This window comes from Bombina bombina, chromosome 4 (genome assembly GCF_027579735.1).
Source record: "Bombina bombina isolate aBomBom1 chromosome 4, aBomBom1.pri, whole genome shotgun sequence".
Classification (NCBI taxonomy): Eukaryota; Metazoa; Chordata; class Amphibia; order Anura; family Bombinatoridae; genus Bombina; species Bombina bombina.
The window spans coordinates 771,541,997-771,565,041 of NC_069502.1; the positions used below are offsets into that span (position 1 = coordinate 771,541,997).

At 40.9% G+C, this 23,045-nt stretch overlaps 1 protein-coding gene across 1 annotated transcript in view; it reads left to right on the forward strand.

The window, feature by feature from the left end:
* Positions 1–23,045, forward strand: part of DISC1 (DISC1 scaffold protein) — an 831,610-nt gene that overhangs the window by 272,894 nt on the left and 535,671 nt on the right. Inside the window, exon 7 of the mRNA XM_053712267.1 lies at positions 6,187–6,241. Within this exon, the coding sequence (XP_053568242.1) occupies positions 6,187–6,241 (55 nt within the window). The remainder of the gene's footprint in view (positions 1–6,186; positions 6,242–23,045) is intronic.

The following is a 23,045-nucleotide window of genomic DNA, read 5'->3' on the forward strand; positions in this document are numbered from 1 at the left end:
AGAAGGCGACCGCTACCTCTCTTTCCTTTTGGCTGAAAAGCATCATCCGTTTGGCCTATGAGACTGCTGGCCAGCAGCCTCCTGAAACAATTCGTGCTCATTCTACCAGAGCAGTGGCTTCCATATGGGCTTTTAAAAATGAGGCTTCTGTTGAACAGATTTGTAAGGCAGCGACTTGGTCTTCGCTGCATACTTTTTCCAAATTTTACAAATTCGATACTTTTGCTTCTTCGGAGGCTATTTTTGGGAGAAAGGTTTTACAAGCAGTGGTGCCTTCCGTTTAAGGTACCTGTCTTGTCCCTCCCTTCATCCGTGTCCTAAAGCTTTGGTATTGGTATCCCACAAGTAAAGGATGAATCCGTGGACTGGATACACCTTACAAGAGAAAACAGAATTTATGCTTACCTGATAAATTTATTTCTCTTGTGGTGTATCCAGTCCACGGCCCGCCCTGTCATTTTAAGACAGGTGGTTTTTATTTTTAAACTACAGTCACCACTGCACCCTATGGTTTCTCCTTTTTCTTCCTAACCTTCGGTCGAATGACTGGGGGGTGGAGCTAGAGGGGGTGCTATATGGACAGCTCTGCTGTGTGCTCTCTTTTCACTTCTTGTAGGGAAGGAGAATATCCCACAAGTAAAGGATGAATCCGTGGACTGGATACACCACAAGAGAAATAAATTTATCAGGTAAGCATAAATTCTGTTTTTAAAAATGCAAACACAGAATCCTTTACTCAATGAGCAATCTGTTAGATGCTTTAGCATAATTTATGGTATTGTTTATGCCACAAACTTGTATATACACACAGACCCAGATTGCATTATTCAAGTTAGGACAGAATTGATTTAGTTGCAGAGGAACAAGTTATTTTACATATTCAGCAGTCAGGTGTGTCTAAATCATCAAACAATCATGTGCTAGATATGGAGTCTCAGTGAAAATGCTGAAAAGTTACGTACAGTGTAAAAACTGGAGAACTCAGAACTCCCAGTTGTTTAATATATTGGGGGGTAGTTATCAAGCCGTCTACTTTTCTGGCTTCGCCGGCCCAATACGCCCGCCTAAGCTCGCCTACCTTCGCCGCCGCGGACCTGAAAAAATACGCCTAAGTTATCAAATAAAGCTGTCAAAAAGCCGCGGGGCGATGAGCAGCGGACTGTGACAGTTATCACTCATCCGATCTCGCTGCCCTTCGGCTTTTTCCCAGCTTTATTGCTAGCCTGTCACTAAGCACTCACACTAAACTACACTGTTCTACCCCTTATACCGGCGCCCCCGGAGCCTCCCGCAACTCAATAAAGTTACTAACCCCTAAACCGCCGCTCCTAGACCCCGCCGCAACTCTTATAAATGTATTAACCCCTAAACCGCCGCTCCTAGACCCTGCCGCAACTCTTATAAAGGTATTAACCCCTAAACCGCCGCTCCCGGACACCGCTGCCACCTACAGTATACCTAGTAACCCCTATCCTGCCCCCCCTATACCGTCGCCCTCTATAATAAAATTATTAACCCCTATCCTGCTGATCCCGCACCTCTCCGCAACTAAATAAATAGTTTAACCCCTAAACCGCCGCTCCATGAACCCGCCGCAACCTATATTAAACCTATTAACCCCTATCCTGCCCCCCTACACCGTCGCCACCTATAATAAATTTATTAACCCCTAATCTGCCCCCCCTACACCGTCGCCACCTATAATAAATTTATTAACCCCTATCCTGCCCCCCACTACGCCGCCGCCACTGTAATAAAATTATTAACCCCTAAACCTAAGTCTAACCCTAACCCTAACGCCCCCCTAACTTAAATATTAATTAAATAAATCTAAATAAATTAACTCTTATTAAGTAAATGAATCCTATTTAAAACTAAATACTTACCTTTAAAATAAACCCTAATATAGCTACAATATAAATAATAATTATATTCTAGCTATTTTAGGATTTTTTTTAATTTTACAGGCAACTTTCAATTTATTTTAACTAGGTACAATAGCTATTAAATAGTTATTAACTATTTAATAGCTACCTAGCTAAAATAAAGAGAAATGTACCTGTGAAATAAATCCTAACTTAAGTTACAATTAAACCTAATACTACACTATCATTAAATTAATTAAATAAATTAACTACAAATAACTACAATTAAATACAATTACATAAACTAACTAAAGTACAAAAAATAAAAAAAGCTAAGTTACAAAAAATAAAAAAATAAGTTACAAACATGTTACAAATATTACAACAATTTTAAGCTACTTACACCTAATCTAAGCCCCCTAATAAAATAACAAACCCCCCCAAAATAAAAAAATGCCCTACCCTATTCTAAATTAAATAAATTTCAAAGCTCTTTTACCTTACCAGCCCTTAAAAGGGCCATTTGTGGGGGCATGCCCCAAAGAAAACAGCTCTTTTGCCTGTAAAAGAAAAATACAACCCCCCCCCAACATTAAAACCCACCACCCACATACCCCTAATCTAACCCAAACCCCCCTTACAAAAACCTAACACTAATCCCCTGAAGATCATCCTACCTTGAGTCGTCTTCACTCAGCCGAGCCACCGATGGAACTGAAGAGGACATCCGGAGCGGAAGAAGTTAATCCTCCAAGCGGCGCTGAAGAAATCTTCCATCCGATGAAGTCATCATCCAGGCGGCGCTGAAGAAGTCTTCGATCCGGCCGATGTCATCTTCAAAGAGGCGCTGAAGAGGTCTTCTATCCGGGCGAAGTCATCTTCCAAGCCGGGTCTTGAATCTTCCTTCCGCCGACGCGGAACCACCTTCTTCACCGACGGACTACGACGAATGACGGCTCCTTTAAGGGACGTCATCCAAGATGGCGTCCCCTCAATTCCGATTGGCTGATAGGATTCTATCAGCCAATCGGAATTAAGGTAGGAAAATCTGATTGGCTGATGGAATCAGCCAATCAGATTCAAGTTCAATCCGATTGGCTGATCCAATCAGCCAATCAGATTGAGCTCGCATTCTATTGGGTGATCGGAACAGCCAATAGAATGTGAGCTCAATCTGATTGGTTGATTCCATCAGCCAATCAGATTTTTCCTACCTTAATTCCGATTGGCTGATAGAATCCTATCAGCCAATCGGAATTGAGGGGACGCCATCTTGGATGACGTCCCTTAAAGGAGCCGTCATTCGTCGTAGTCCGTCGGTGAAGAAGGTGGTTCCGCGTCGGCGGAAGGAAGATTCAAGACCCGGCTTGGAAGATGACTTCATCGGATGGAAGATTTCTTCAGCGCCGCTTGGAGGATTAACTTCTTCCGCTCCGGATGTCCTCTTCAGTTCCATCGGTGGCTCGGGTGAGTGAAGACGACTCAAGGTAGGATGATCTTCAGGGGATTAGTGTTAGGCTTTTGTAAGGGGGGTTTGGGTTAGATTAGGGGTATGTGGGTGGTGGGTTTTAATGTTGGGGGGGGGTTGTATTTTTCTTTTACAGGCAAAAGAGCTGTTTTCTTTGGGGCATGCCCCCACAAATGGCCCTTTTAAGGGCTGGTAAGGTAAAAGAGCTTTGAAATTTATTTAATTTAGAATAGGGTAGGGCATTTTTTTATTTTGGGGGGGTTTGTTATTTTATTAGGGGGCTTAGATTAGGTGTAAGTAGCTTAAAATTGTTGTAATATTTGTAACATGTTTGTAACTTATTTTTTTATTTTTTGTAACTTAGCTTTTTTTATTTTTTGTACTTTAGTTAGTTTATGTAATTGTATTTAATTGTAGTTATTTGTAGGTAGTTTATTTAATTAATTTAATGATAGTGTAGTATTAGGTTTAATTGTAACTTAAGTTAGGATTTATTTTACAGGTAATTTTGTATTTCTTTTAGCTATGTAGTTATTAAAAAGTTAATAACTATTTAATAACTATTCTAACTAGCTAAAATAAATACAAAGTTACCTGTAAAATAAATATAAATCCTAAGATAGCTATAATATAATTATTAATTATATTGTAGCTATCTTAGGGTTTATTTTACAGGTAGGTATTTATTTTTAAATAGGAATAATTTATTAAAGTATAGTGTAGTGTTAGGTGTAATTGTAACTTAGGTTAGGATTTATTTCACAGGTACATTTCTCTTTATTTTAGCTAGGTAAGCTATTAAATAGTTAATAACTATTTAATAGTTATTGTACATGGTTAAAATAAATTGAAAGGTACCTGTAAAATAAATATAAATCCTAAAATAGCTAGAATATAATTATTATTTATATTGTAGCTATATTAGGGTTTATTTTAAAGGTAAGTATTTAGTTTTAAATAGGATTCATTTACTTAATAAGAGTTAATTTATTTAGATTTATTTAATTAATATTTAAGTTAGGGGGGCGTTAGGGTTAGACTTAGGTTTAGGAGTTAATAATTTTATGACAGTGGCGGCGGCTTAGTGGGGGGCAGGATAGGGGTTAATAAATTTATTATAGGTGGCGACGGTGTAGGGGGGGCAGATTAGGGGTTAATAAATTTATTATAGGTGGCGACGGTGTAGGGGGGGCAGGATAGGGGTTAATACATTTAATATAGGTTGCGGCGGGTTCAGGGAGCGGCGGTTTAGGGGGTAATAACTTTATTTAGTTGCGGCGGTGTAGGGGGGGTCAGATTAGTGGTGTTTAGACTCGGGGTACATGTTAGGGTGTTAGGTGTAGACAGCTCCCATAGAAATCAATGGGATGTCTGTCAGCAGCGAACTTGTACTTTCGCTATGGTCAGACTCCCATTGATTCCTATGGGATCCGCCGCCTCCAGGGGTGGCGGATTGAAAACCAGGTACACTGGGCCGTAAAAGTGCCGAGCGTACCTGCTAGTTTTTTGATAGCTAGCAAAAGTAGTGAGAATGAGCCGCACTTGTGTGCGGAACATCTGGAGTGACGTAAGAATCAATCTGTGTCGGACTGAGTCCGGCGGATCGATGCTTACGTCACAAAATTCTACTTTTGCCGGTCTCGAGCCTTTGATAATTAAGGCGAATCAGCCTCGCCACAAATACGCTGCGGAATTCCAGCGTATTTGAGGTTGACGGCTTGATAACTAGGCCCCATTGGGGCATTGAGTTTTGAAGCTCATTCCTGTTATCCTTTCTTATGCCTATAAATACACCTATTTAATGACACTTACAAGCAATATTGGGTTGTAGGGTGTGGTTAATGTTGGCCAATCCATGGGAGGTCCAGAGCATATTTAGGTGGTCCCTGGTTTATAGAAACCTTAGGCTGCTTAGCCAGCATTCCACCAGCTAGTCTCTGTGTCAGCCTTCCCAGACAAGGGTAGTTTCTTGGAAATGTTTGGAGATTATGCAAATCTACTGTGTTGGTACTGTCTAGAGAGCCTCATTGGGGAAGCAAAAACATTGGTTGGAGAACCCTTATTTTCCAAGCTGCTTTACATTTAAAATATAGAATGCCTCACACAATTGGTTTTCATTGATTTACATTATTATATATTATTATATATTTTGCTCCTTGGGATATTTGAATCTTATTTGAGAGTTTGTGTGTACATTGGGAAGTTTTAAAATGCATCAATGTGAAAACAACCAGAATCCCACATCTAGTTCAAATAATTGTAAACTATTTATGTTTTTTACACTACTAAAAGGGATAATAAACACTAAATACATTTTATAATTATAGTATTCAGGTTACCTAGGTGCCAAAGTGCAGGCACACAATTAAAGGGATATTCCAGACAAAATTGGAATCCACATGGATGCATTAAAGTTTTGAAGAGAAGCATTTATGTTATATACATGTATTGGCAAAAATGCTTCTAATAAAAGCTATAGCTGTTTCAAAAGTGTATTTAAGTATGCATAGTGCACCAGCATTTAAAATAAAAGCCCCACTGGTACTCTGAGCAGCTGTAGTATTTAAAATGCTGGTGCACTGAGAATATCTAGTTATGCTTCACAAGCACGTGCAGCGAAAAATGCTAACACTAAAACAGTAATAACTTTTACTAGAAAGTATTTTTTACAATACATGTATATTGCAAAGATGTTACTATTCAAAGATGTAATTATTTATATTTTGACGGGAATGTCCCTTTTAAAGGGAGTGTATGAAATGTATTTTGCTTTTTTTATTTCCCTTTAATGATCCACCTAGCATTGTGCAATTTTAATTATACAACAAAATAATGTTTCTTCCATTTTTGTAGACTTTATGAAAAAGAGCTGTCCCTCTGTTGTTTGAAGAAAGAAGCTAATGCACAAGTAAGTATTACATTTTTATCAAGAAATATTTAGTGCATATCTTTCTTTTTTTTTAATAGCTTTCCTAAATAAGGCTGTAAAGTATGTACCTGCTGCATCGCAACATTGTATCTGCATTGACGTTCCAATGAGATTGTGCTTTTGTGACTCTTTTTATTAGGAACGCACCTTCATTCATGCATAGTAAGGCAAGACCTCTATTTAACAAGGTCTGGCGGACCTGATCCGACAGTGCGGATCAAGTCCGCCAGACCTTGCTGAATACGGAGAGCAATACGCTCGCCGTATTCAGCATTGCACCAGCAGCTCACAAGACTCGCGGCCATTGGGCCGCCATCAGGGGGGGTGTCAATCAACCCGATCGTACTCGATCGGGTTGATTTCCGGCGATGTCTGTCCACCTGCTCGGAGCAGGCGGACAGGTTATGGAGCAGCGGTCTTTATAATAGTGTCTATTACATGCAGTTATATAAAAATTGGTGTATACTGTCCCTCTAAAGGCCACGAAAAACTGTAATACAAAATGACAGTGCAAAGCCGTATATACTCTATTAGCGAATCTAAATTGGCCCTGCCAAGTAAAGTAAATGGTGGGTGATTTTCCCACAAAACATAAAAACATAAAAAATATTCTCATGTGTTTATGCCTCCTATCATTCTTTCTACCTTGAGACTATAGTATAACCACGAGTTAGTAATAAACAGCTTGCAGCTTTACTAATTAGAAAAAAAGGAGTATGCCCTATATATTAAATTATCAGGTCACTTTGAAACTTAAAAAAATAAATAAAAAAAATAAACAATAAAGAATGAATTGACAAAGTGGTTAGTGATCCATGGAAAATTAACAGATGCTGTAGATCTAATTAGAAATTATATGATAAATTACAAGATAATGCTTCTAATGTACAGTATAATTAAGATGCATTTTTACATAATGAGAGAACATATTTAGCTGTGTACGCCACATATTAATCATGTTTTGAAAAATACATTGATAGAATTTCCAATTTTGCATGTTTTTTTTCTTTCTTTCTGAAACATATTTTGGCATATTAAAATAAGAATATAGATTGCCTTCTTCTGCTTACAAGATATTTTCTTCTCCTAAACGTTAAAGATCTTCAAATTGTAACATTAAAGGGACACTAACCCCCAAATTTTTCTTTCATGATTTAAAAAGTGCATGCAATTTTAAACAACATTCCAATTTACTTTTATTATCTAATTTGCTTAATTCTTTAGATATCCTTTGTTGAAGAAATAGCAATGCACACGTGTGAGCCAATTACACGAGGCATCTTTGTGTAGCTACCAATCAGCAGCTACTGAGCCTATTTAGATATTCTTTTCAGCAAAGGATATCAAGATAATGAAGCAAATTAGATCATAGAAGTAAATGAGAAAGTTGTATGCAATTGCATGCTCTTTCTAAATCATGGAAGAAAAAAATGTGGGTTTCATTTGGGTTTCAGGCTGTGCACCCTTCCCTTGTTCCCAGTTTGTTTGGATTTGAAAGCTTGCATTGTGTGGCTGTTTTAGGGTCCCAGGTATTGGAAAGGACCTTGACGAGGTACCTTAGCTGAGAGCTTGTAAGTGAGTGCTGGGTTTTCTCTGTGTGTTGTATTAATTTGTTTTGTAATTCCCCTATGGTTCTTGCACCCAGACCTGTCTGAGGTTAGCTGCCTGTGACTCTGGGGACAGCACAGCTTCTTGAGAGTGCCACTGAGCACCCAGGGCGGAGCATGTTGCAGGGTCATGGGATGTGTACCCGGTCCGGTCTAGGAGTGCAGTCCCCTTCCGTGTTTATATATATATATATATATATATATATATATATATATATATATATATATATATATATATATATATATATATATTTAGTTTTGGGATCCAAGCACTCACTGTAAGTGTGTATTGCCTGGGTGCACTCTATGGTAGATAGGTAGAAACTTCAAGGAAAGAAGAGGCACTCACAGGTCTTAGTTAACACACTATGCACCAGAGTCAGCAAGAGAGAAACAGTCTTGACAACGGTCCCTGTGAGGACCGAAACGTTGACTGACTGAATTGATGAACAATTAATAAAAATTTTGTATTAACTAAGACCCGTGAGTGTCTCTTCTTTCCTTGAAGTTTATATATATATATATATATATATATATATATATATATATATATATATATATATATATATATACAGTATATCAGCCAAAAAGAAGTGCACTCTCAGGACTTTCACAACAAACGGAGTTACTTTATTTGTAACGTTTTCGGAGGTCTCGCCTCCTTCATCAGCATAATTCAAAAGTACAATAAACACATTTAAATAGTGAAACACTCACACTCGCCACTTCAAACCATACCCCCTTGTTTGGCACCAAACACTCGATGCTGGAACGCATACTGCGTTCCACCGGTATTGCGAGCCGGAAGCAGTGCGCCACGTCACTTCCGGTTTGTGTATTCAATCGCTATGTATACTCCCTATCAAAAAAAGGTGTCATATAACATGAATAGAGGTGTGCCCCTATATATCTTAACATCGTATCAATATAGATTAAGCAAGTGTGCCATAAGTGAAAAAAAAGTTAATTTGTGATAGTACAATTTTCGTACCGACTACTCACCTGTTGCCCTGGCAACCTATGTACACTTACGTCCCCGTAACCAGCTTTAGGGGAACCAAACTCACTAACCTATGTGATCCTCAATCTTGTATGACATTAAGTGACATGTGATTTCGCCATACTATATTATATACCTTGTGTACCATACGTGAAAAAAGAGAGAGTGACATATTTCTTCTGTTATGTGTGATCAGTCCACGGGTCATCATTACTTCTGGGATATAACTCCTCCCCAACAGGAAATGCAAGAGGATTCACCCAGCAGAGCTGATATAGCTCCTCCCCTCTACGTCAGTCCCAGTCATTCTCTTGCACCCAACGACTAGATAGGATGTGTGAGAGGACTATGGTGATTATACTTAGTTTTTATGACTTCAATCAAAAGTTTGTTATTTTACAATAGCACCGGAGCGTGTTATTACTTCTCTGGCAGAGTTTGAAGAAGAATCTACCAGAGTTTTTTTACTATGATTTTAACCGGAGTAGTTAAGATCATATTGCTGTTCTCGGCCATCTGAGGGAGGTAAAGGCTTCAGATCAGGGGACAGCGGGCAGATGAATCTGCATTGAGGTATGTAGCAGTTTTTATTTTCTGAATGGAATTGATGAGAAAATCCTGCTATACCGTTATAATGACATGTATGTATACACTTCAGTATTCTGGGAATGGTATTTCACCGGAACTACTCTGTTAAAGGTCACTAATCCTTTTAATAAATATTATCATGTTAAACGTTTTTGCTGGAATGTAGAATCGTTTACATTGCTGAGGTACTGAGTGAATAAATGTTTGGGCATATTTTCCACTTGGCAGTTGTCTGCTTTAAATTGTGACAGTTTCGTTTCTCCTCACTGCTGTGTGTGAGAGGGAGGGGCCGTTTTTGGCGCTCTTTTGCTACGCATCAAAAATTTCCAGTCAGCTACTATTATATTTCCTGCATGATCCGGTTCACTGACAGATCTCAGGGGTCTTCAAACTTCTTTGAAGGGAGGTACATTCTCTCAGCAGAGCTGTGAGAATTTTATATTGACTGTGAATAAAAACGTTACTCTATAATTTTTTATGTCAAATTTAGTTATTGTTATTTACTAATGGGAACAAACCTTTGCTAAAAGTTGTGTTATTTTAAAGTTGATGCTATAACTGTTTTTCAGTTCATTATCTCAACTGTCATTTAATCGTTTAAGTACCTCTTTGAGGCACAGTACGTTTTTGCTAAAAAAGATTATAACCAGGTTGCAAGTTATTGCTAGTGTGTTAAACATGTCTGACTCAGAGGAAGATATCTGTGTCATTTGTTCCAATGCCAAGGTGGAGCCCAATAGAAATTTATGTACTAACTGTATTGATGCTACTTTAAATAAAAGTCAATCTGTACAATGTGAACAAATTTCACCAAACTGCGAGGGGAGAGTTATGCCGACTAACTCGCCTCACGCGGCAGTACCTGCATCTCCCGCCCGGGAGGTGCGTGATATTATGGCGCCTAATACATCTGGGCGGCCATTACAGATAACATTACATGATATGGCTACTGTTATGACTGAAGTTTTGTCTAAATTACCAGAACTAAGAGGCAAGCGTGATCACTCTGGGGTGAGAACAGAGTGCGCTGACAATACTAGGGCCATGTCTGATACTGCGTCACAGCTTGCAGAGCATGAGGACGGAGAGCTTCATTCTGTGGGTGACGGTTCTGATCCAAACAGATTGGATTCAGATATTTCAAATTTTAAATTTAAATTGGAGAACCTCCGTGTATTACTAGGGGAGGTCTTAGCAGCTCTCAATGATTGTAACACCGTTGCAATACCAGAGAAACTGTGTAGGTTGGATAAATACTTTGCGGTACCGGCGAGTACTGACGTTTTTCCTATACCTAAGAGATTAACTGAAATTGTTACTAAGGAGTGGGATAGACCCGGTGTGCCGTTCTCACCCCCTCCAATATTTAGAAAGATGTTTCCAATAGACGCCACCACTCGGGACTTATGGCAAACGGTCCCTAAGGTGGAGGGAGCAGTTTCTACTTTAGCTAAGCGTACCACTATCCCGGTGGAGGATAGCTGTGCTTTTTCAGATCCAATGGATAAAAAATTAGAGGGTTACCTTAAGAAAATGTTTGTTCAACAAGGTTTTATATTGCAACCCCTTGCATGTATCGCGCCGATTACGGCTGCGGCAGCATTTTGGATTGAGTCTCTGGAAGAGAACCTTAGTTCATCTACGCTAGACGACATTATGGACAGGCTTAGAGTCCTTAAACTAGCTAATTCATTCATTTCGGAGGCCGTAGTACATTTAACCAAACTTACGGCTAAGAACTCTGGATTCGCCATACAGGCACGTAGAGCACTGTGGCTAAAATCCTGGTCAGCTGATGTTACTTCTAAGTCCAAATTACTTAATATACCTTTCAAGGGGCAGTCTTTATTTGGGCCCGGTTTGAAAGAAATTATCGCTGACATTACAGGAGGTAAGGGCCACGCCCTACCTCAAGACAAAGCCAAAGCTAAGGCTAGACAGTCTAATTTTCGTCCCTTTCGGAATTTCAAAACAGGAGCAGCGTCAACCTCCACTGCACCAAAACAGGAAGGAGCTGTTGCTCGTTACAGGCAAGGCTGGAAACCTAACCAGTCCTGGAATAAGGGCAAACAGGCCAGGAAACCTGCTGCTGCCCCAAAGACAGCATGAACCGAGAGCCCCCGATCCGGGACCGGATCTAGTGGGGGGCAGACTTTCTCTCTTCGCCCAGGCCTGGGCAAGAGATGTTCAGGATCCCTGGGCGCTGGAGATCACATCTCAGGGATACCTTCTAGACTTCAAATTATCTCCCCCAAAAGGGAGATTTCATCTGTCAAGGTTGTCAACAAACCAGATAAAGAAAGAAGCGTTTCTACGCTGTGTACAAGATCTGTTATTAATGGGAGTGATCCATCCAGTTCCGCGGTCGGAACAAGGACAAGGGTTCTACTCAAACCTGTTTGTGGTTCCCAAAAAAGAGGGAACTTTCAGGCCAATCTTAGATTTAAAGATTCTAAACAAATTCCTAAGAGTTCCATCGTTCAAAATGGAAACTATTCGGACAATCTTACCTATGATCCAAAGGGGTCAGTACATGACCACAGTGGATTTAAAAGATGCTTACCTTCACATACCGATTCACAAAGATCATCAACGGTATCTACGGTTTGCCTTCCTAGACAGGCACTACCAGTTTGTAGCTCTTCCATTCGGATTGGCTACGGCCCCAAGAATCTTCACAAAGGTTCTGGGTGCCCTTCTGGCGGTACTAAGACCGCGAGGGATTTCGGTAGCTCCGTACCTAGACGACATTCTAATACAAGCTTCAAGCTTTCAAACTGCCAAGTCTCATACAGAGTTAGTTCTGGCATTTCTAAGGTCGCATGGATGGAAAGTGAACGAAAAGAAGAGTTCTCTTTTTCCTCTCACAAGAGTTCCATTCTTGGGGACTCTTATAGATTCTGTAGAAATGAAGATTTACCTGACAGAAGACAGGTTAACAAAGCTTCAAGATGCATGCCGTGTCCTTCATTCCATTCAACACCCGTCAGTAGCTCAATGCATGGAGGTGATCGGCTTAATGGTAGCGGCAATGGACATAGTACCTTTTGCACGCCTACACCTCAGACCGCTGCAATTGTGCATGCTAAGTCAGTGGAATGGGGATTACTCAGATTTGTCCCCTACCCTGAATCTGAATCAAGAGACCAGAAATTCTCTTCTATGGTGGCTTTATCGGCCACACCTGTCCAGGGGGATGCCATTCAGCAGGCCAGACTGGACAATCGTAACAACAGACGCCAGCCTGCTAGGTTGGGGCGCTGTCTGGAATTCTCTGAAGACTCAGGGATTATGGAATCAGGAGGAGAGTCTCCTTCCAATAAACATTCTGGAATTGAGGGCAGTTCTCAATGCCCTTCTGGCTTGGCCCCAATTAACAACTCAGGGGTTCATCAGGTTTCAGTCGGACAATATCACGACTGTAGCTTACATCAACCATCAGGGAGGGACAAGAAGCTCCCTAGCAATGATGGAAGTATCAAAGATAATTCGCTGGGCAGAGTCTCACTCTTGCCACCTGTCAGCAATCCACATCCCGGGAGTGGAGAACTGGGAGGCGGATTTCTTGAGTCGCCAGACCTTTCATCCGGGAGAGTGGGAACTTCATCCGGAGATCTTTGCCCAAATACTTCGACGTTGGGGCAAACCAGAGATAGATCTCATGGCGTCTCGCCAGAACGCCAAACTTCCTCACTACGGGTCCAGATCCAGGGATCCGGGAGCGGTTCTGATAGATGCTTTGACAGCACCTTGGAACTTCGGGATGGCTTATGTGTTTCCACCCTTCCCGCTGCTTCCTCGATTGATTGCGAAAATCAAACAGGAGAGAGCATCAGTGATTCTAATAGCACCTGCATGGCCACGCAGGACTTGGTATGCAGATCTAGTGGACATGTCATCCTGTCCGCCTTGGTCTCTACCTCTAAGACAGGACCTTCTGATACAGGGTCCATTCAAACATCAAAATCTAACTTCTCTGAAACTGACTGCTTGGAAATTGAACGCTTGATTTTATCAAAGCGTGGTTTTTCTGAGTCGGTTATCGATACCCTGATCCAGGCTAGGAAGCCTGTTACCAGAAAGATTTACCATAAAATATGGCGCAAATACCTATACTGGTGCGAATCCAAACGTTACTCCTGGAGTAAGGTTAGGATCCCTAGGATATTGTCTTTTCTACAAGAAGGTTTAGAAAAGGGTTTATCGGCTAGTTCATTAAAGGGACAGATTTCAGCTCTGTCCATCTTGTTACACAGGCGTCTGTCAGAAAATCCAGACGTCCAGGCCTTTTGTCAGGCTTTAGCTAGGATCAAGCCTGTGTTTAAAGCCGTTGCTCCGCCATGGAGTTTAAACTTAGTTCTTAACGTTTTACAAGGTGTTCCATTTGAACCCCTTCATTCCATTGATATAAAATTGTTATCTTGGAAAGTTCTGTTTTTAATGGCTATTTCCTCGGCTCGAAGAGTCTCTGAGTTATCAGCATTACATTGTGATTCTCCTTATCTGATTTTTCACTCAGATAAGGTAGTTCTGCGTACTAAACCTGGGTTCTTACCTAAGGTAGTTACTAACAGGAATATCAATCAAGAGATTGTCGTTCCATCCTTGTGTCCAAATCCTTCTTCAAAGAAGGAACGTCTTCTACACAATCTGGATGTAGTTCGTGCCCTCAAGTTCTACTTGCAGGCAACTAAAGATTTTCGCCAAACTTCTTCCCTGTTTGTCGTTTATTCTGGACAGAGGAGAGGTCAAAAAGCTTCTACTACCTCTCTCTCGTTTTGGCTTCGTAGCATAATACGTTTAGCCTATGAGACTGCTGGACAGCAGCCTCCTGAAAGAATTACAGCTCACTCCACTAGAGCTGTGGCTTCCACTTGGGCCTTTAAGAATGAGGCCTCTGTTGAACAGATTTGCAAGGCTGCAACTTGGTCTTCGCTTCATACTTTTTCCAAATTTTACAAATTTGACACTTTTGCTTCTTCGGAGGCTATTTTTGGGAGAAAGGTTCTTCAGGCAGTGGTTCCTTCTGTATAATGAGCCTGCCTATCCCTCCCGTCATCCGTGTACTTTTGCTTTGGTATTGGTATCCCAGAAGTAATGATGACCCGTGGACTGATCACACATAACAGAAGAAAACATAATTTATGCTTACCTGATAAATTCCTTTCTTCTGTTGTGTGATCAGTCCACGGCCCGCCCTGTTTTTAAGGCAGGTAAATATCTTTTAAATTATACTCCAGTCACCACTTCACCCTTGGTTACTCCTTTCTCGTTGATTCTTGGTCGAATGACTGGGACTGACGTAGAGGGGAGGAGCTATATCAGCTCTGCTGGGTGAATCCTCTTGCATTTCCTGTTGGGGAGGAGTTATATCCCAGAAGTAATGATGACCCGTGGACTGATCACACAACAGAAGAAAGGAATTTATCAGGTAAGCATAAATTATGTTTTTTACTATACTATACTGTGCCTAAGATGAATTCATGTTGTGTGCTATGTTGTTGGCAACCTTATGTTTCAATAGTGTATAGTAAGAGGGGTTCTTTATGTACATGATAAAAACTGCCAAAAGTAGCTGACCATATCAATTTAAGATCCTAGCTGGCCCATACGATATTTGTTTATTTAGGCACACAGTGTATGTGGATTCACACTAGATGGATCCATGGCTTCTAGTTGCCGGCTTTATAAGGTGTGCAAGACAGATTGTTGTGCACTATGGGGTTTGTGGAGACTGATAGCTCCCTCCCCTTATGCTCCTGTATAATCTAGGATAATCTGAAACCTATATATACCAGGAGGGACATAAAAGAACCGATCCTCATCACTCACTAATGTGAATAGTAATCTAGAAACCCCATTAAGGAGCAACCCCCCATACGCAAATACAAACAGTTATAAAAAACCCCAATTTGGAACAGTGATTACTCATGGGGATTCAACACTATATCAATAGCATATGGCACATAAGTTAAACCATCACCCATACCACATCCACACTTACTACAAGAATCACATATCACTACAAAGAATACCTAAAACAAAAAAGAAAATATTAAAAACAAATTGTTGTCAGGGTCCATATATTCATTAATATGGTACCCCATAGGGTAGTGTCTCAACTGTATGAGTTCCAGGTTTGCATAATAAGCAACAGCGAACACAATTTTACTTGTGATGCAATCAACCAAGTGACTGCTGTCTCACAAAACTATCTTCTTTCTTCTTTGGATTTTTTGTTCCAGGCCCTTCCTTGTTGGTATCATGTCAGTCCACTATAAGATCCTTCTCTTGGTGAGATATCCTCCTGTGACCCTTACAGTCGCCATATAGTGGATCTTCTGAGTTACATAGATCTTGAGAATACCGTCCCTTCATAGATGTTACCGGGGCCATAACTGGTCATTTTTGTTTGTACCTTGTCGTGTATTCAATCATTGTCATTGTACCCATATATTGTAATCCTAGCGACTTGTGCCATACGGACTTGACATACCTCATAGTGAATTACCGGTTATGCGTGTATAGAGATGGTAACACAAAGCACCACTACCTGATTTCCACTCAGGCAATGGGAATGACACAGACCCCCCTGCCTGGTGCTGTGTACCAACGTGGTTGGGAAAACCCCCTAAAGGAGACCACACACCACTGTAATCACAGAGTCATGGTAGTATAGGCGCTGTACCCCTGGATTGTACCACACATTACAACCGCACTATGTTAAGGCATTAAAGTCAGGTGTTGTATTGAGGCCCCCTGGATGCACTGTTCCTAATCGATACATCCACTGTGCCTCCCGCTGAAGGAGTATCTTACTCCTGTCACCTCCCCTATCCAGAAGGGGGAAATGATCAATCAGCGTATATCTTATTGATGCAACGGAATGATTGTGCTGTGCACAGTGCCTCGCTACAGGTTGATCCGAGTCCCCAGATTTGAGTGCCACACGGATGGCATGTCGGTGATTTGCCATTCTTTCCCTTAATGTGCCTGTCGTTTTCCCAACGTAAAAACGAGAACAGGGACAAACCAAGAGATATATGACAAATGTAGTTGTGCATGTTATAGAATGCCGAATGCCAAATTGCCTGTTAGTGTGCGGATGATGAAATGTTTTAGTACTGATGAGTCCGTTACAGGTAGTGCACCCTAGGCATCGATAAGATCCCCTGATGTTAATGTGAGTCTTGGGTCTATAACTTGCTCTCGGGTCAGTCCTGACAAGTAAGTCACGTAAATTCGTGCCCCTCCTGTATCCCACCATAGGTGTGAGGTTATTACTAAAATGTAATTTTGGGTCTGTAGTTATGATGGGCCAATGTGTCCGTAAAGATTGTCCTGCATTTCTAGTAGTAGGAGAGAAGGTAGTAGCCATGATTAACTTTTCATCTGTGGTGTGCCTTTGTTTCTTCTGTTATGTGTGATCAGTCCACGGGTCATCATTACTTCTGGGATATTATCTCCTCCCCTACAGGAAGTGCAAGAGGATTCACCCAGCAGAGCTGCATATAGCTCCTCCCCTCTACGTCACTCCCAGTCATTCTCTTGCACCCAGCAACTAGATAGGATGTGTGAGAGGACTATGGTGATTATACTTAGTTTTTATAACTTCAATCAAAAGTTTGTTATTTTACAATAGCACCGGAGCGTGTTATTGCCTCTCTGGCAGAGTTTGAAGAAGAATCTACCAGAGTTTTTACTATGATTTTAACCGGAGTAGTTAAGATCATATTGCTGTTTCTCGGCCATCTGAGGGAGGTAAAAGCTTCAGATCAGGGGACAGCGGGCAGATGAATCTGCATTGAGGTATGTAGCAGTTTTTATTTTCTGAATGGAATTGATGAGAAAATCCTGCCATACCGTTATAATGACATGTATGTATACTCTACACTTCAGTATTCTGGGGATGGTATTTCACCGGAATTACTCTGTTAAAAGTACATTAAACCTTTTAATAGGTATTTATTATGTTAAACGTTTTTGCTGGAATGTAGAATCGTTTGCATTTTCTGAGGTACTGAGTGAATAAATATTTGGGCATTATTTTTCCACTTGGCAGTTGCTTGTTTTAATTGTGACAGTTTCGTTTCTCTCTCACTGCTGTGTGTGAGGGGGAGGGGCCGTTTTTGGCGCTCTTTGCTACGCATCAAAAAATTCCAGTCAGTTACTCTTGTATTTCCTGCATGATCCGGTTCATCTCTAACAGAACTCAGGGGTCTTCAAACTTCTTTGGAGGGAGGTAGATTCTCTCAGCAGAGCTGTGAGACTTATATATTGACTGTGATTAAAAACGTTGCTCTGTAATTTTTTATGTTTCAAATTTAATTATTGTTACTTTACTAATGGGAACAAACCTTTGCTAAAAGTTGTGTTGTTTTTAAGGATTGATGCTATAACTGTCTTTCAGTTCATTATTTCAACTGTCATTTAATCGTTTAGTGCTCTTTGTGGCACAGTACGTTTTTGTTAAATAAGATTGTAACCAAGTTGCAAGTTTATTGCTAGTGTGTTAAACATGTCTGATTCAGAGGAAGATATCTGTGTCATTTGTTCCAATGCCAAGGTGGAGCCCAATAGAAATGTATGTACTAACTGTATTGATGCTACTTTAAATAAAAGCCAATCTGTACAAATTGAACAAATTTCACCAAACAGCGAGGGGAGAGTTATGCCGACTAACTCGCCTCACGTGTCAGTACCGGCATCTCCCGCCCGGGAGGTGCGTGATATTATGGCGCCTAGTACATCTGGGCGGCCATTACAGATAACATTACAAGATATGGCTACTGTTATGACTGAAGTTTTGGCTAAATTACCAGAACTAAGAGGCAAGCGTGATCACTCTGGGGTGAGAACAGAGTGCGCTGATAATACTAGGGCCATGTCTGATACTGCGTCACAGCTTGCAGAACATGAGGACGGAGAGCTTCATTCTGTGGGTGATGGTTCTGATCCAAACAGATTGGATTCAGATATTTCAAATTTTAAATTTAAATTGGAGAACCTCCGTGTATTACTAGGGGAGGTTTTAGCGGCTCTTAATGATTGTAACACTGTTGCAATACCAGAAAAATTGTGTAGGTTGGATAAATACTTTGCGGTACCGGCGAGTACTGACGTTTTTCCTATACCTAAGAGACTAACTGAAATTGTTACTAAGGAGTGGGATAGACCCGGTGTGCCGTTCTCACCCCCTCCAATATTTAGAAAGATGTTTCCAATAGACGCCACCACACGGGACTTATGGCAAACGGTCCCTAAGGTGGAGGGAGCAGTTTCTACTTTAGCTAAGCGTACCACTATCCCGGTGGAGGATAGCTGTGCTTTTTCAGATCCAATGGATAAAAAATTAGAGGGTTACCTTAAGAAAATGTTTGTTCAACAAGGTTTTATATTGCAACCCCTTGCATGCATCGCGCCGATTACGGCTGCGGCAGCATTTTGGATTGAGTCTCTGGAAGAGAACCTTAGTTCAGCTACGCTGGACGACATTACGGACAGGCTTAGAGTCCTTAAACTAGCTAATTCATTCATTTCGGAGGCCGTAGTACATTTAACCAAACTTACGGCTAAGAACTCAGGATTCGCCATTCAGGCACGTAGGGCGCTGTGGCTAAAATCCTGGTCAGCTGATGTAACTTCTAAGTCCAAATTACTTAATATACCTTTCAAGGGGCAAACTTTATTTGGGCCCGGTTTGAAAGAAATTATCGCTGACATTACAGGAGGTAAGGGCCACGCCCTGCCTCAAGACAAAGCCAAAGCTAAGGCTAGACAGTCTAATTTTCGTCCCTTTCGGAATTTCAAAGCAGGAGCAGCATCAACTTCCACTGCACCAAAACAGGAAGGAGCTGTTGCTCGTTACAGACAAGGCTGGAAACCTAACCAGTCCTGGAACAAGGGCAAGCAGGCCAGGAAACCTGCTGCTGCCCCAAAGACAGCATGAACCGAGGGCCCCCGATCCGGGACCGGATCTAGTGGGGGGCAGACTCTCTCTCTTCGCCCAGGCCTGGGCAAGAGATGTTCAGGATCCCTGGGCGCTAGAGATCATATCTCAGGGATACCTTCTAGACTTCAAATTCTCTCCCCCAAGAGGGAGATTTCATCTGTCAAGGTTGTCAACAAACCAGATAAAGAAAGAAGCGTTTCTACGCTGTGTACAAGATCTGTTATTAATGGGAGTGATCCATCCGGTTCCGCGGTCGGAACAAGGACAAGGGTTTTACTCAAACCTGTTTGTGGTTCCCAAAAAAGAGGGAACTTTCAGGCCAATCTTGGATTTAAAGATCCTAAACAAATTCCTAAGAGTTCCATCGTTCAAAATGGAAACTATTCGGACAATCTTACCCATGATCCAAAAGGGTCAGTACATGACCACAGTGGATTTAAAGGATGCTTACCTTCACATACCGATTCACAAAGATCATTACCGGTATCTAAGGTTTGCCTTCTTAGACAGGCATTACCAGTTTGTAGCTCTTCCATTCGGATTGGCTACGGCTCCAAGAATCTTCACAAAGGTTCTGGGTGCCCTTCTGGCGGTACTAAGACCGCGAGGAATTTCGGTAGCTCCGTACCTAGACGACATTCTGATACAAGCTTCAAGCTTTCAAACTGCCAAGTCTCATACAGAGTTAGTTCTGGCATTTCTAAGGTCGCATGGATGGAAAGTGAACGAAAAGAAGAGTTCTCTTTTTCCTCTCACAAGAGTTCCATTCTTGGGGACTCTTATAGATTCTGTAGAAATGAAGATTTATCTGACAGAAGACAGATTAACAAAGCTTCTAAATGCATGCCGTGTCCTTCATTCCATTCAACTCCCGTCAGTAGCTCAATGCATGGAGGTGATCGGCTTAATGGTAGCAGCAATGGACATAGTACCCTTTGCACGTCTACATCTCAGACCGCTGCAATTGTGCATGCTGAGTCAGTGGAATGGGGATTACTCAGACTTGTCCCCTACTCTGAATCTGGATCAAGAGACCAGAAACTCTCTCCTATGGTGGCTTTCTCGGCCACATCTGTCCAGGGGGATGCCATTCAGCAGGCCGGACTGGACAATTGTAACAACAGACGCCAGCCTACTAGGTTGGGGCGCTGTCTGGAATTCTCTGAAGGCTCAGGGACAATGGAATCAGGAGGAAAGTCTCCTGCCAATAAACATTCTGGAATTAAGAGCAGTTCTCCATGCCCTTCTGGCTTGGCCCCAGTTAAAAACTCGGGGGTTCATCAGGTTTCAGTCGGACAACATCACGACTGTAGCTTACATCAACCATCAAGGAGGGACAAGAAGCTCCCTAGCAATGATGGAAGTATCAAAGATAATTTGCTGGGCAGAGTGTCACTCTTGCCACCTGTCAGCAATCCACATCCCGGGAGTGGAGAACTGAGAGGCTATTTTTGGGAGTAATGGCTATTTCCTCGGCTCGAAGAGTCTCTGAGTTATCAGCCTTACATTGTGATTCTCCTTATCTGATTTTTCACCCAGACAAGGTAGTTCTGCGTACTAAACCTGGGTTCTTACCTAAGGTAGTCACTAACAGGAATATCAATCAAGAGATTGTTGTTCCATCCTTGTGTCCAAATCCTTCTTCAAAGAAGGAACGTCTTCTACACAATCTGGATGTAGTTCGTGCCCTCAAGTTCTACTTGCAGGCAACTAAGGATTTTCGACAAACGTCTTCCCTGTTTGTCGTGTACTCTGGTCAGAGGAGAGGTCATAAGGCTTCGGCTACCTCTCTCTCCTTCTGGCTTCGTAGCATAATTCGTTTAGCCTATGAGACTGCTGGACAGCAGCCTCCTGAAAGAATTACAGCTCATTCTACTAGAGCTGTGGCTTCCACTTGGGCCTTTAAGAATGAGGCCTCTGTTGAACAGATTTGCAAGGCTGCAACTTGGTCTTCGCTTCATACTTTTTCCAAATTTTACAAATTTGACACTTTTGCTTCTTCGGAGGCTATTTTTGGGAGAAAGGTTCTTCAGGCAGTGGTTCCTTTTGTATAATGAGCCTGCCTATCCCTCCCGTCATCCGTGTACTTTTGCTTTGGTATTGGTATCCCAGAAGTAATGATGACCCGTGGACTGATCACACATAACAGAAGAAAACATAATTTATGCTTACCTGATAAATTCCTTTCTTCTGTTGTGTGATCAGTCCACGGCCCGCCCTGTTTTAAGGCAGGTAAATATCTTTTAAATTATACTCCAGTCACCACTTCACCCTTGGTTTCTCCTTTCTCGTTGATTCTTGGTCGAATGACTGGGAGTGACGTAGAGGGGAGGAGCTATATGCAGCTCTGCTGGGTGAATCCTCTTGCACTTCCTGTAGGGGAGGAGATAATATCCCAGAAGTAATGATGACCCGTGGACTGATCACACAACAGAAGAAAGGAATTTATCAGGTAAGCATAAATTATGTTTTCTTAGCCAGCAAATGTGCCTGTGTATATTGTAACACCTCATCAATCATTTCCTTGATATGATGTGTCTTGTAGCCCCTCTCTGCAAACTTTTCTCCCATCTCCAACAACTGGGAGGCTCCCATAGTGGGGTCTGAATTATTACACACAGTTCTAATTAGTTGTGACTTAAGTATGCCCTTTAGTAAAGCTGGGGGATGACAACTATCAGATCTCAAGAGGGAGTTCCTGTCCGTGGGTTTGTTGTATAGTGTGCAACCCAAACCCTGTGCTGTCTTGCATATTTTAAGGTCAAGAAAGTTGATAGATTGCGAATCGGCGGTAATTTTAAACCGAACAGTTGCTTGTGTGCTGTTGAATGCTTCAAACCACACATGGAGATCATCCAGGCCCCCTCTCCAAATCAGGAAAATGTCATCTATATACCTACGGTAAAATGTAATACAGTATATAGATAGATAGATAGATAGATAGATAGATTATATATAGGTATATATATATATATATATACATATATACATATATATATATATATATATATATATATATATATATATATATATATATATATATATATATATATATATATATATATATATATAAATATCTATTTAAAAACACAAAGAACATATTCTGCTATGTGCAGAACATTGGAATGTGAAATATTTTTATGAATATTGCATAAATATGCCTTTACATATTTTCATCTACTTGACTGCAAAGGGCTCCAATGCACATGTTTGTATATGTATTTATGTGTTTATGTGTATATGTCTGTAAATACAAATATACACATAAATACATATTTACTCACACACACACACACACACACATATATATATATATATATATATATATATATATACACACATATTTAGATATGCATACGTATGTATCTCTATATTAAAGCCCTATGCTTGCCTTTTTTTTTTCTTTTTAACTCTTTTGTACAATATATTTATTTAATAACTAGGCGATAAGCCTGCCCAGAGGGCAGTGTATGTTTAAAAAATACAAACCCCCAAGCTAAAGATACAAAAAATAAAAACATTACAGAAAAAAATAAAGCTATCGGAAATAAAAAAATTAAACCTAAACTAATACCCCTATAAAAATAAAAATAAAAACACCCCCCAAAAATAAAAACACCCCCTAATCTAATAGTA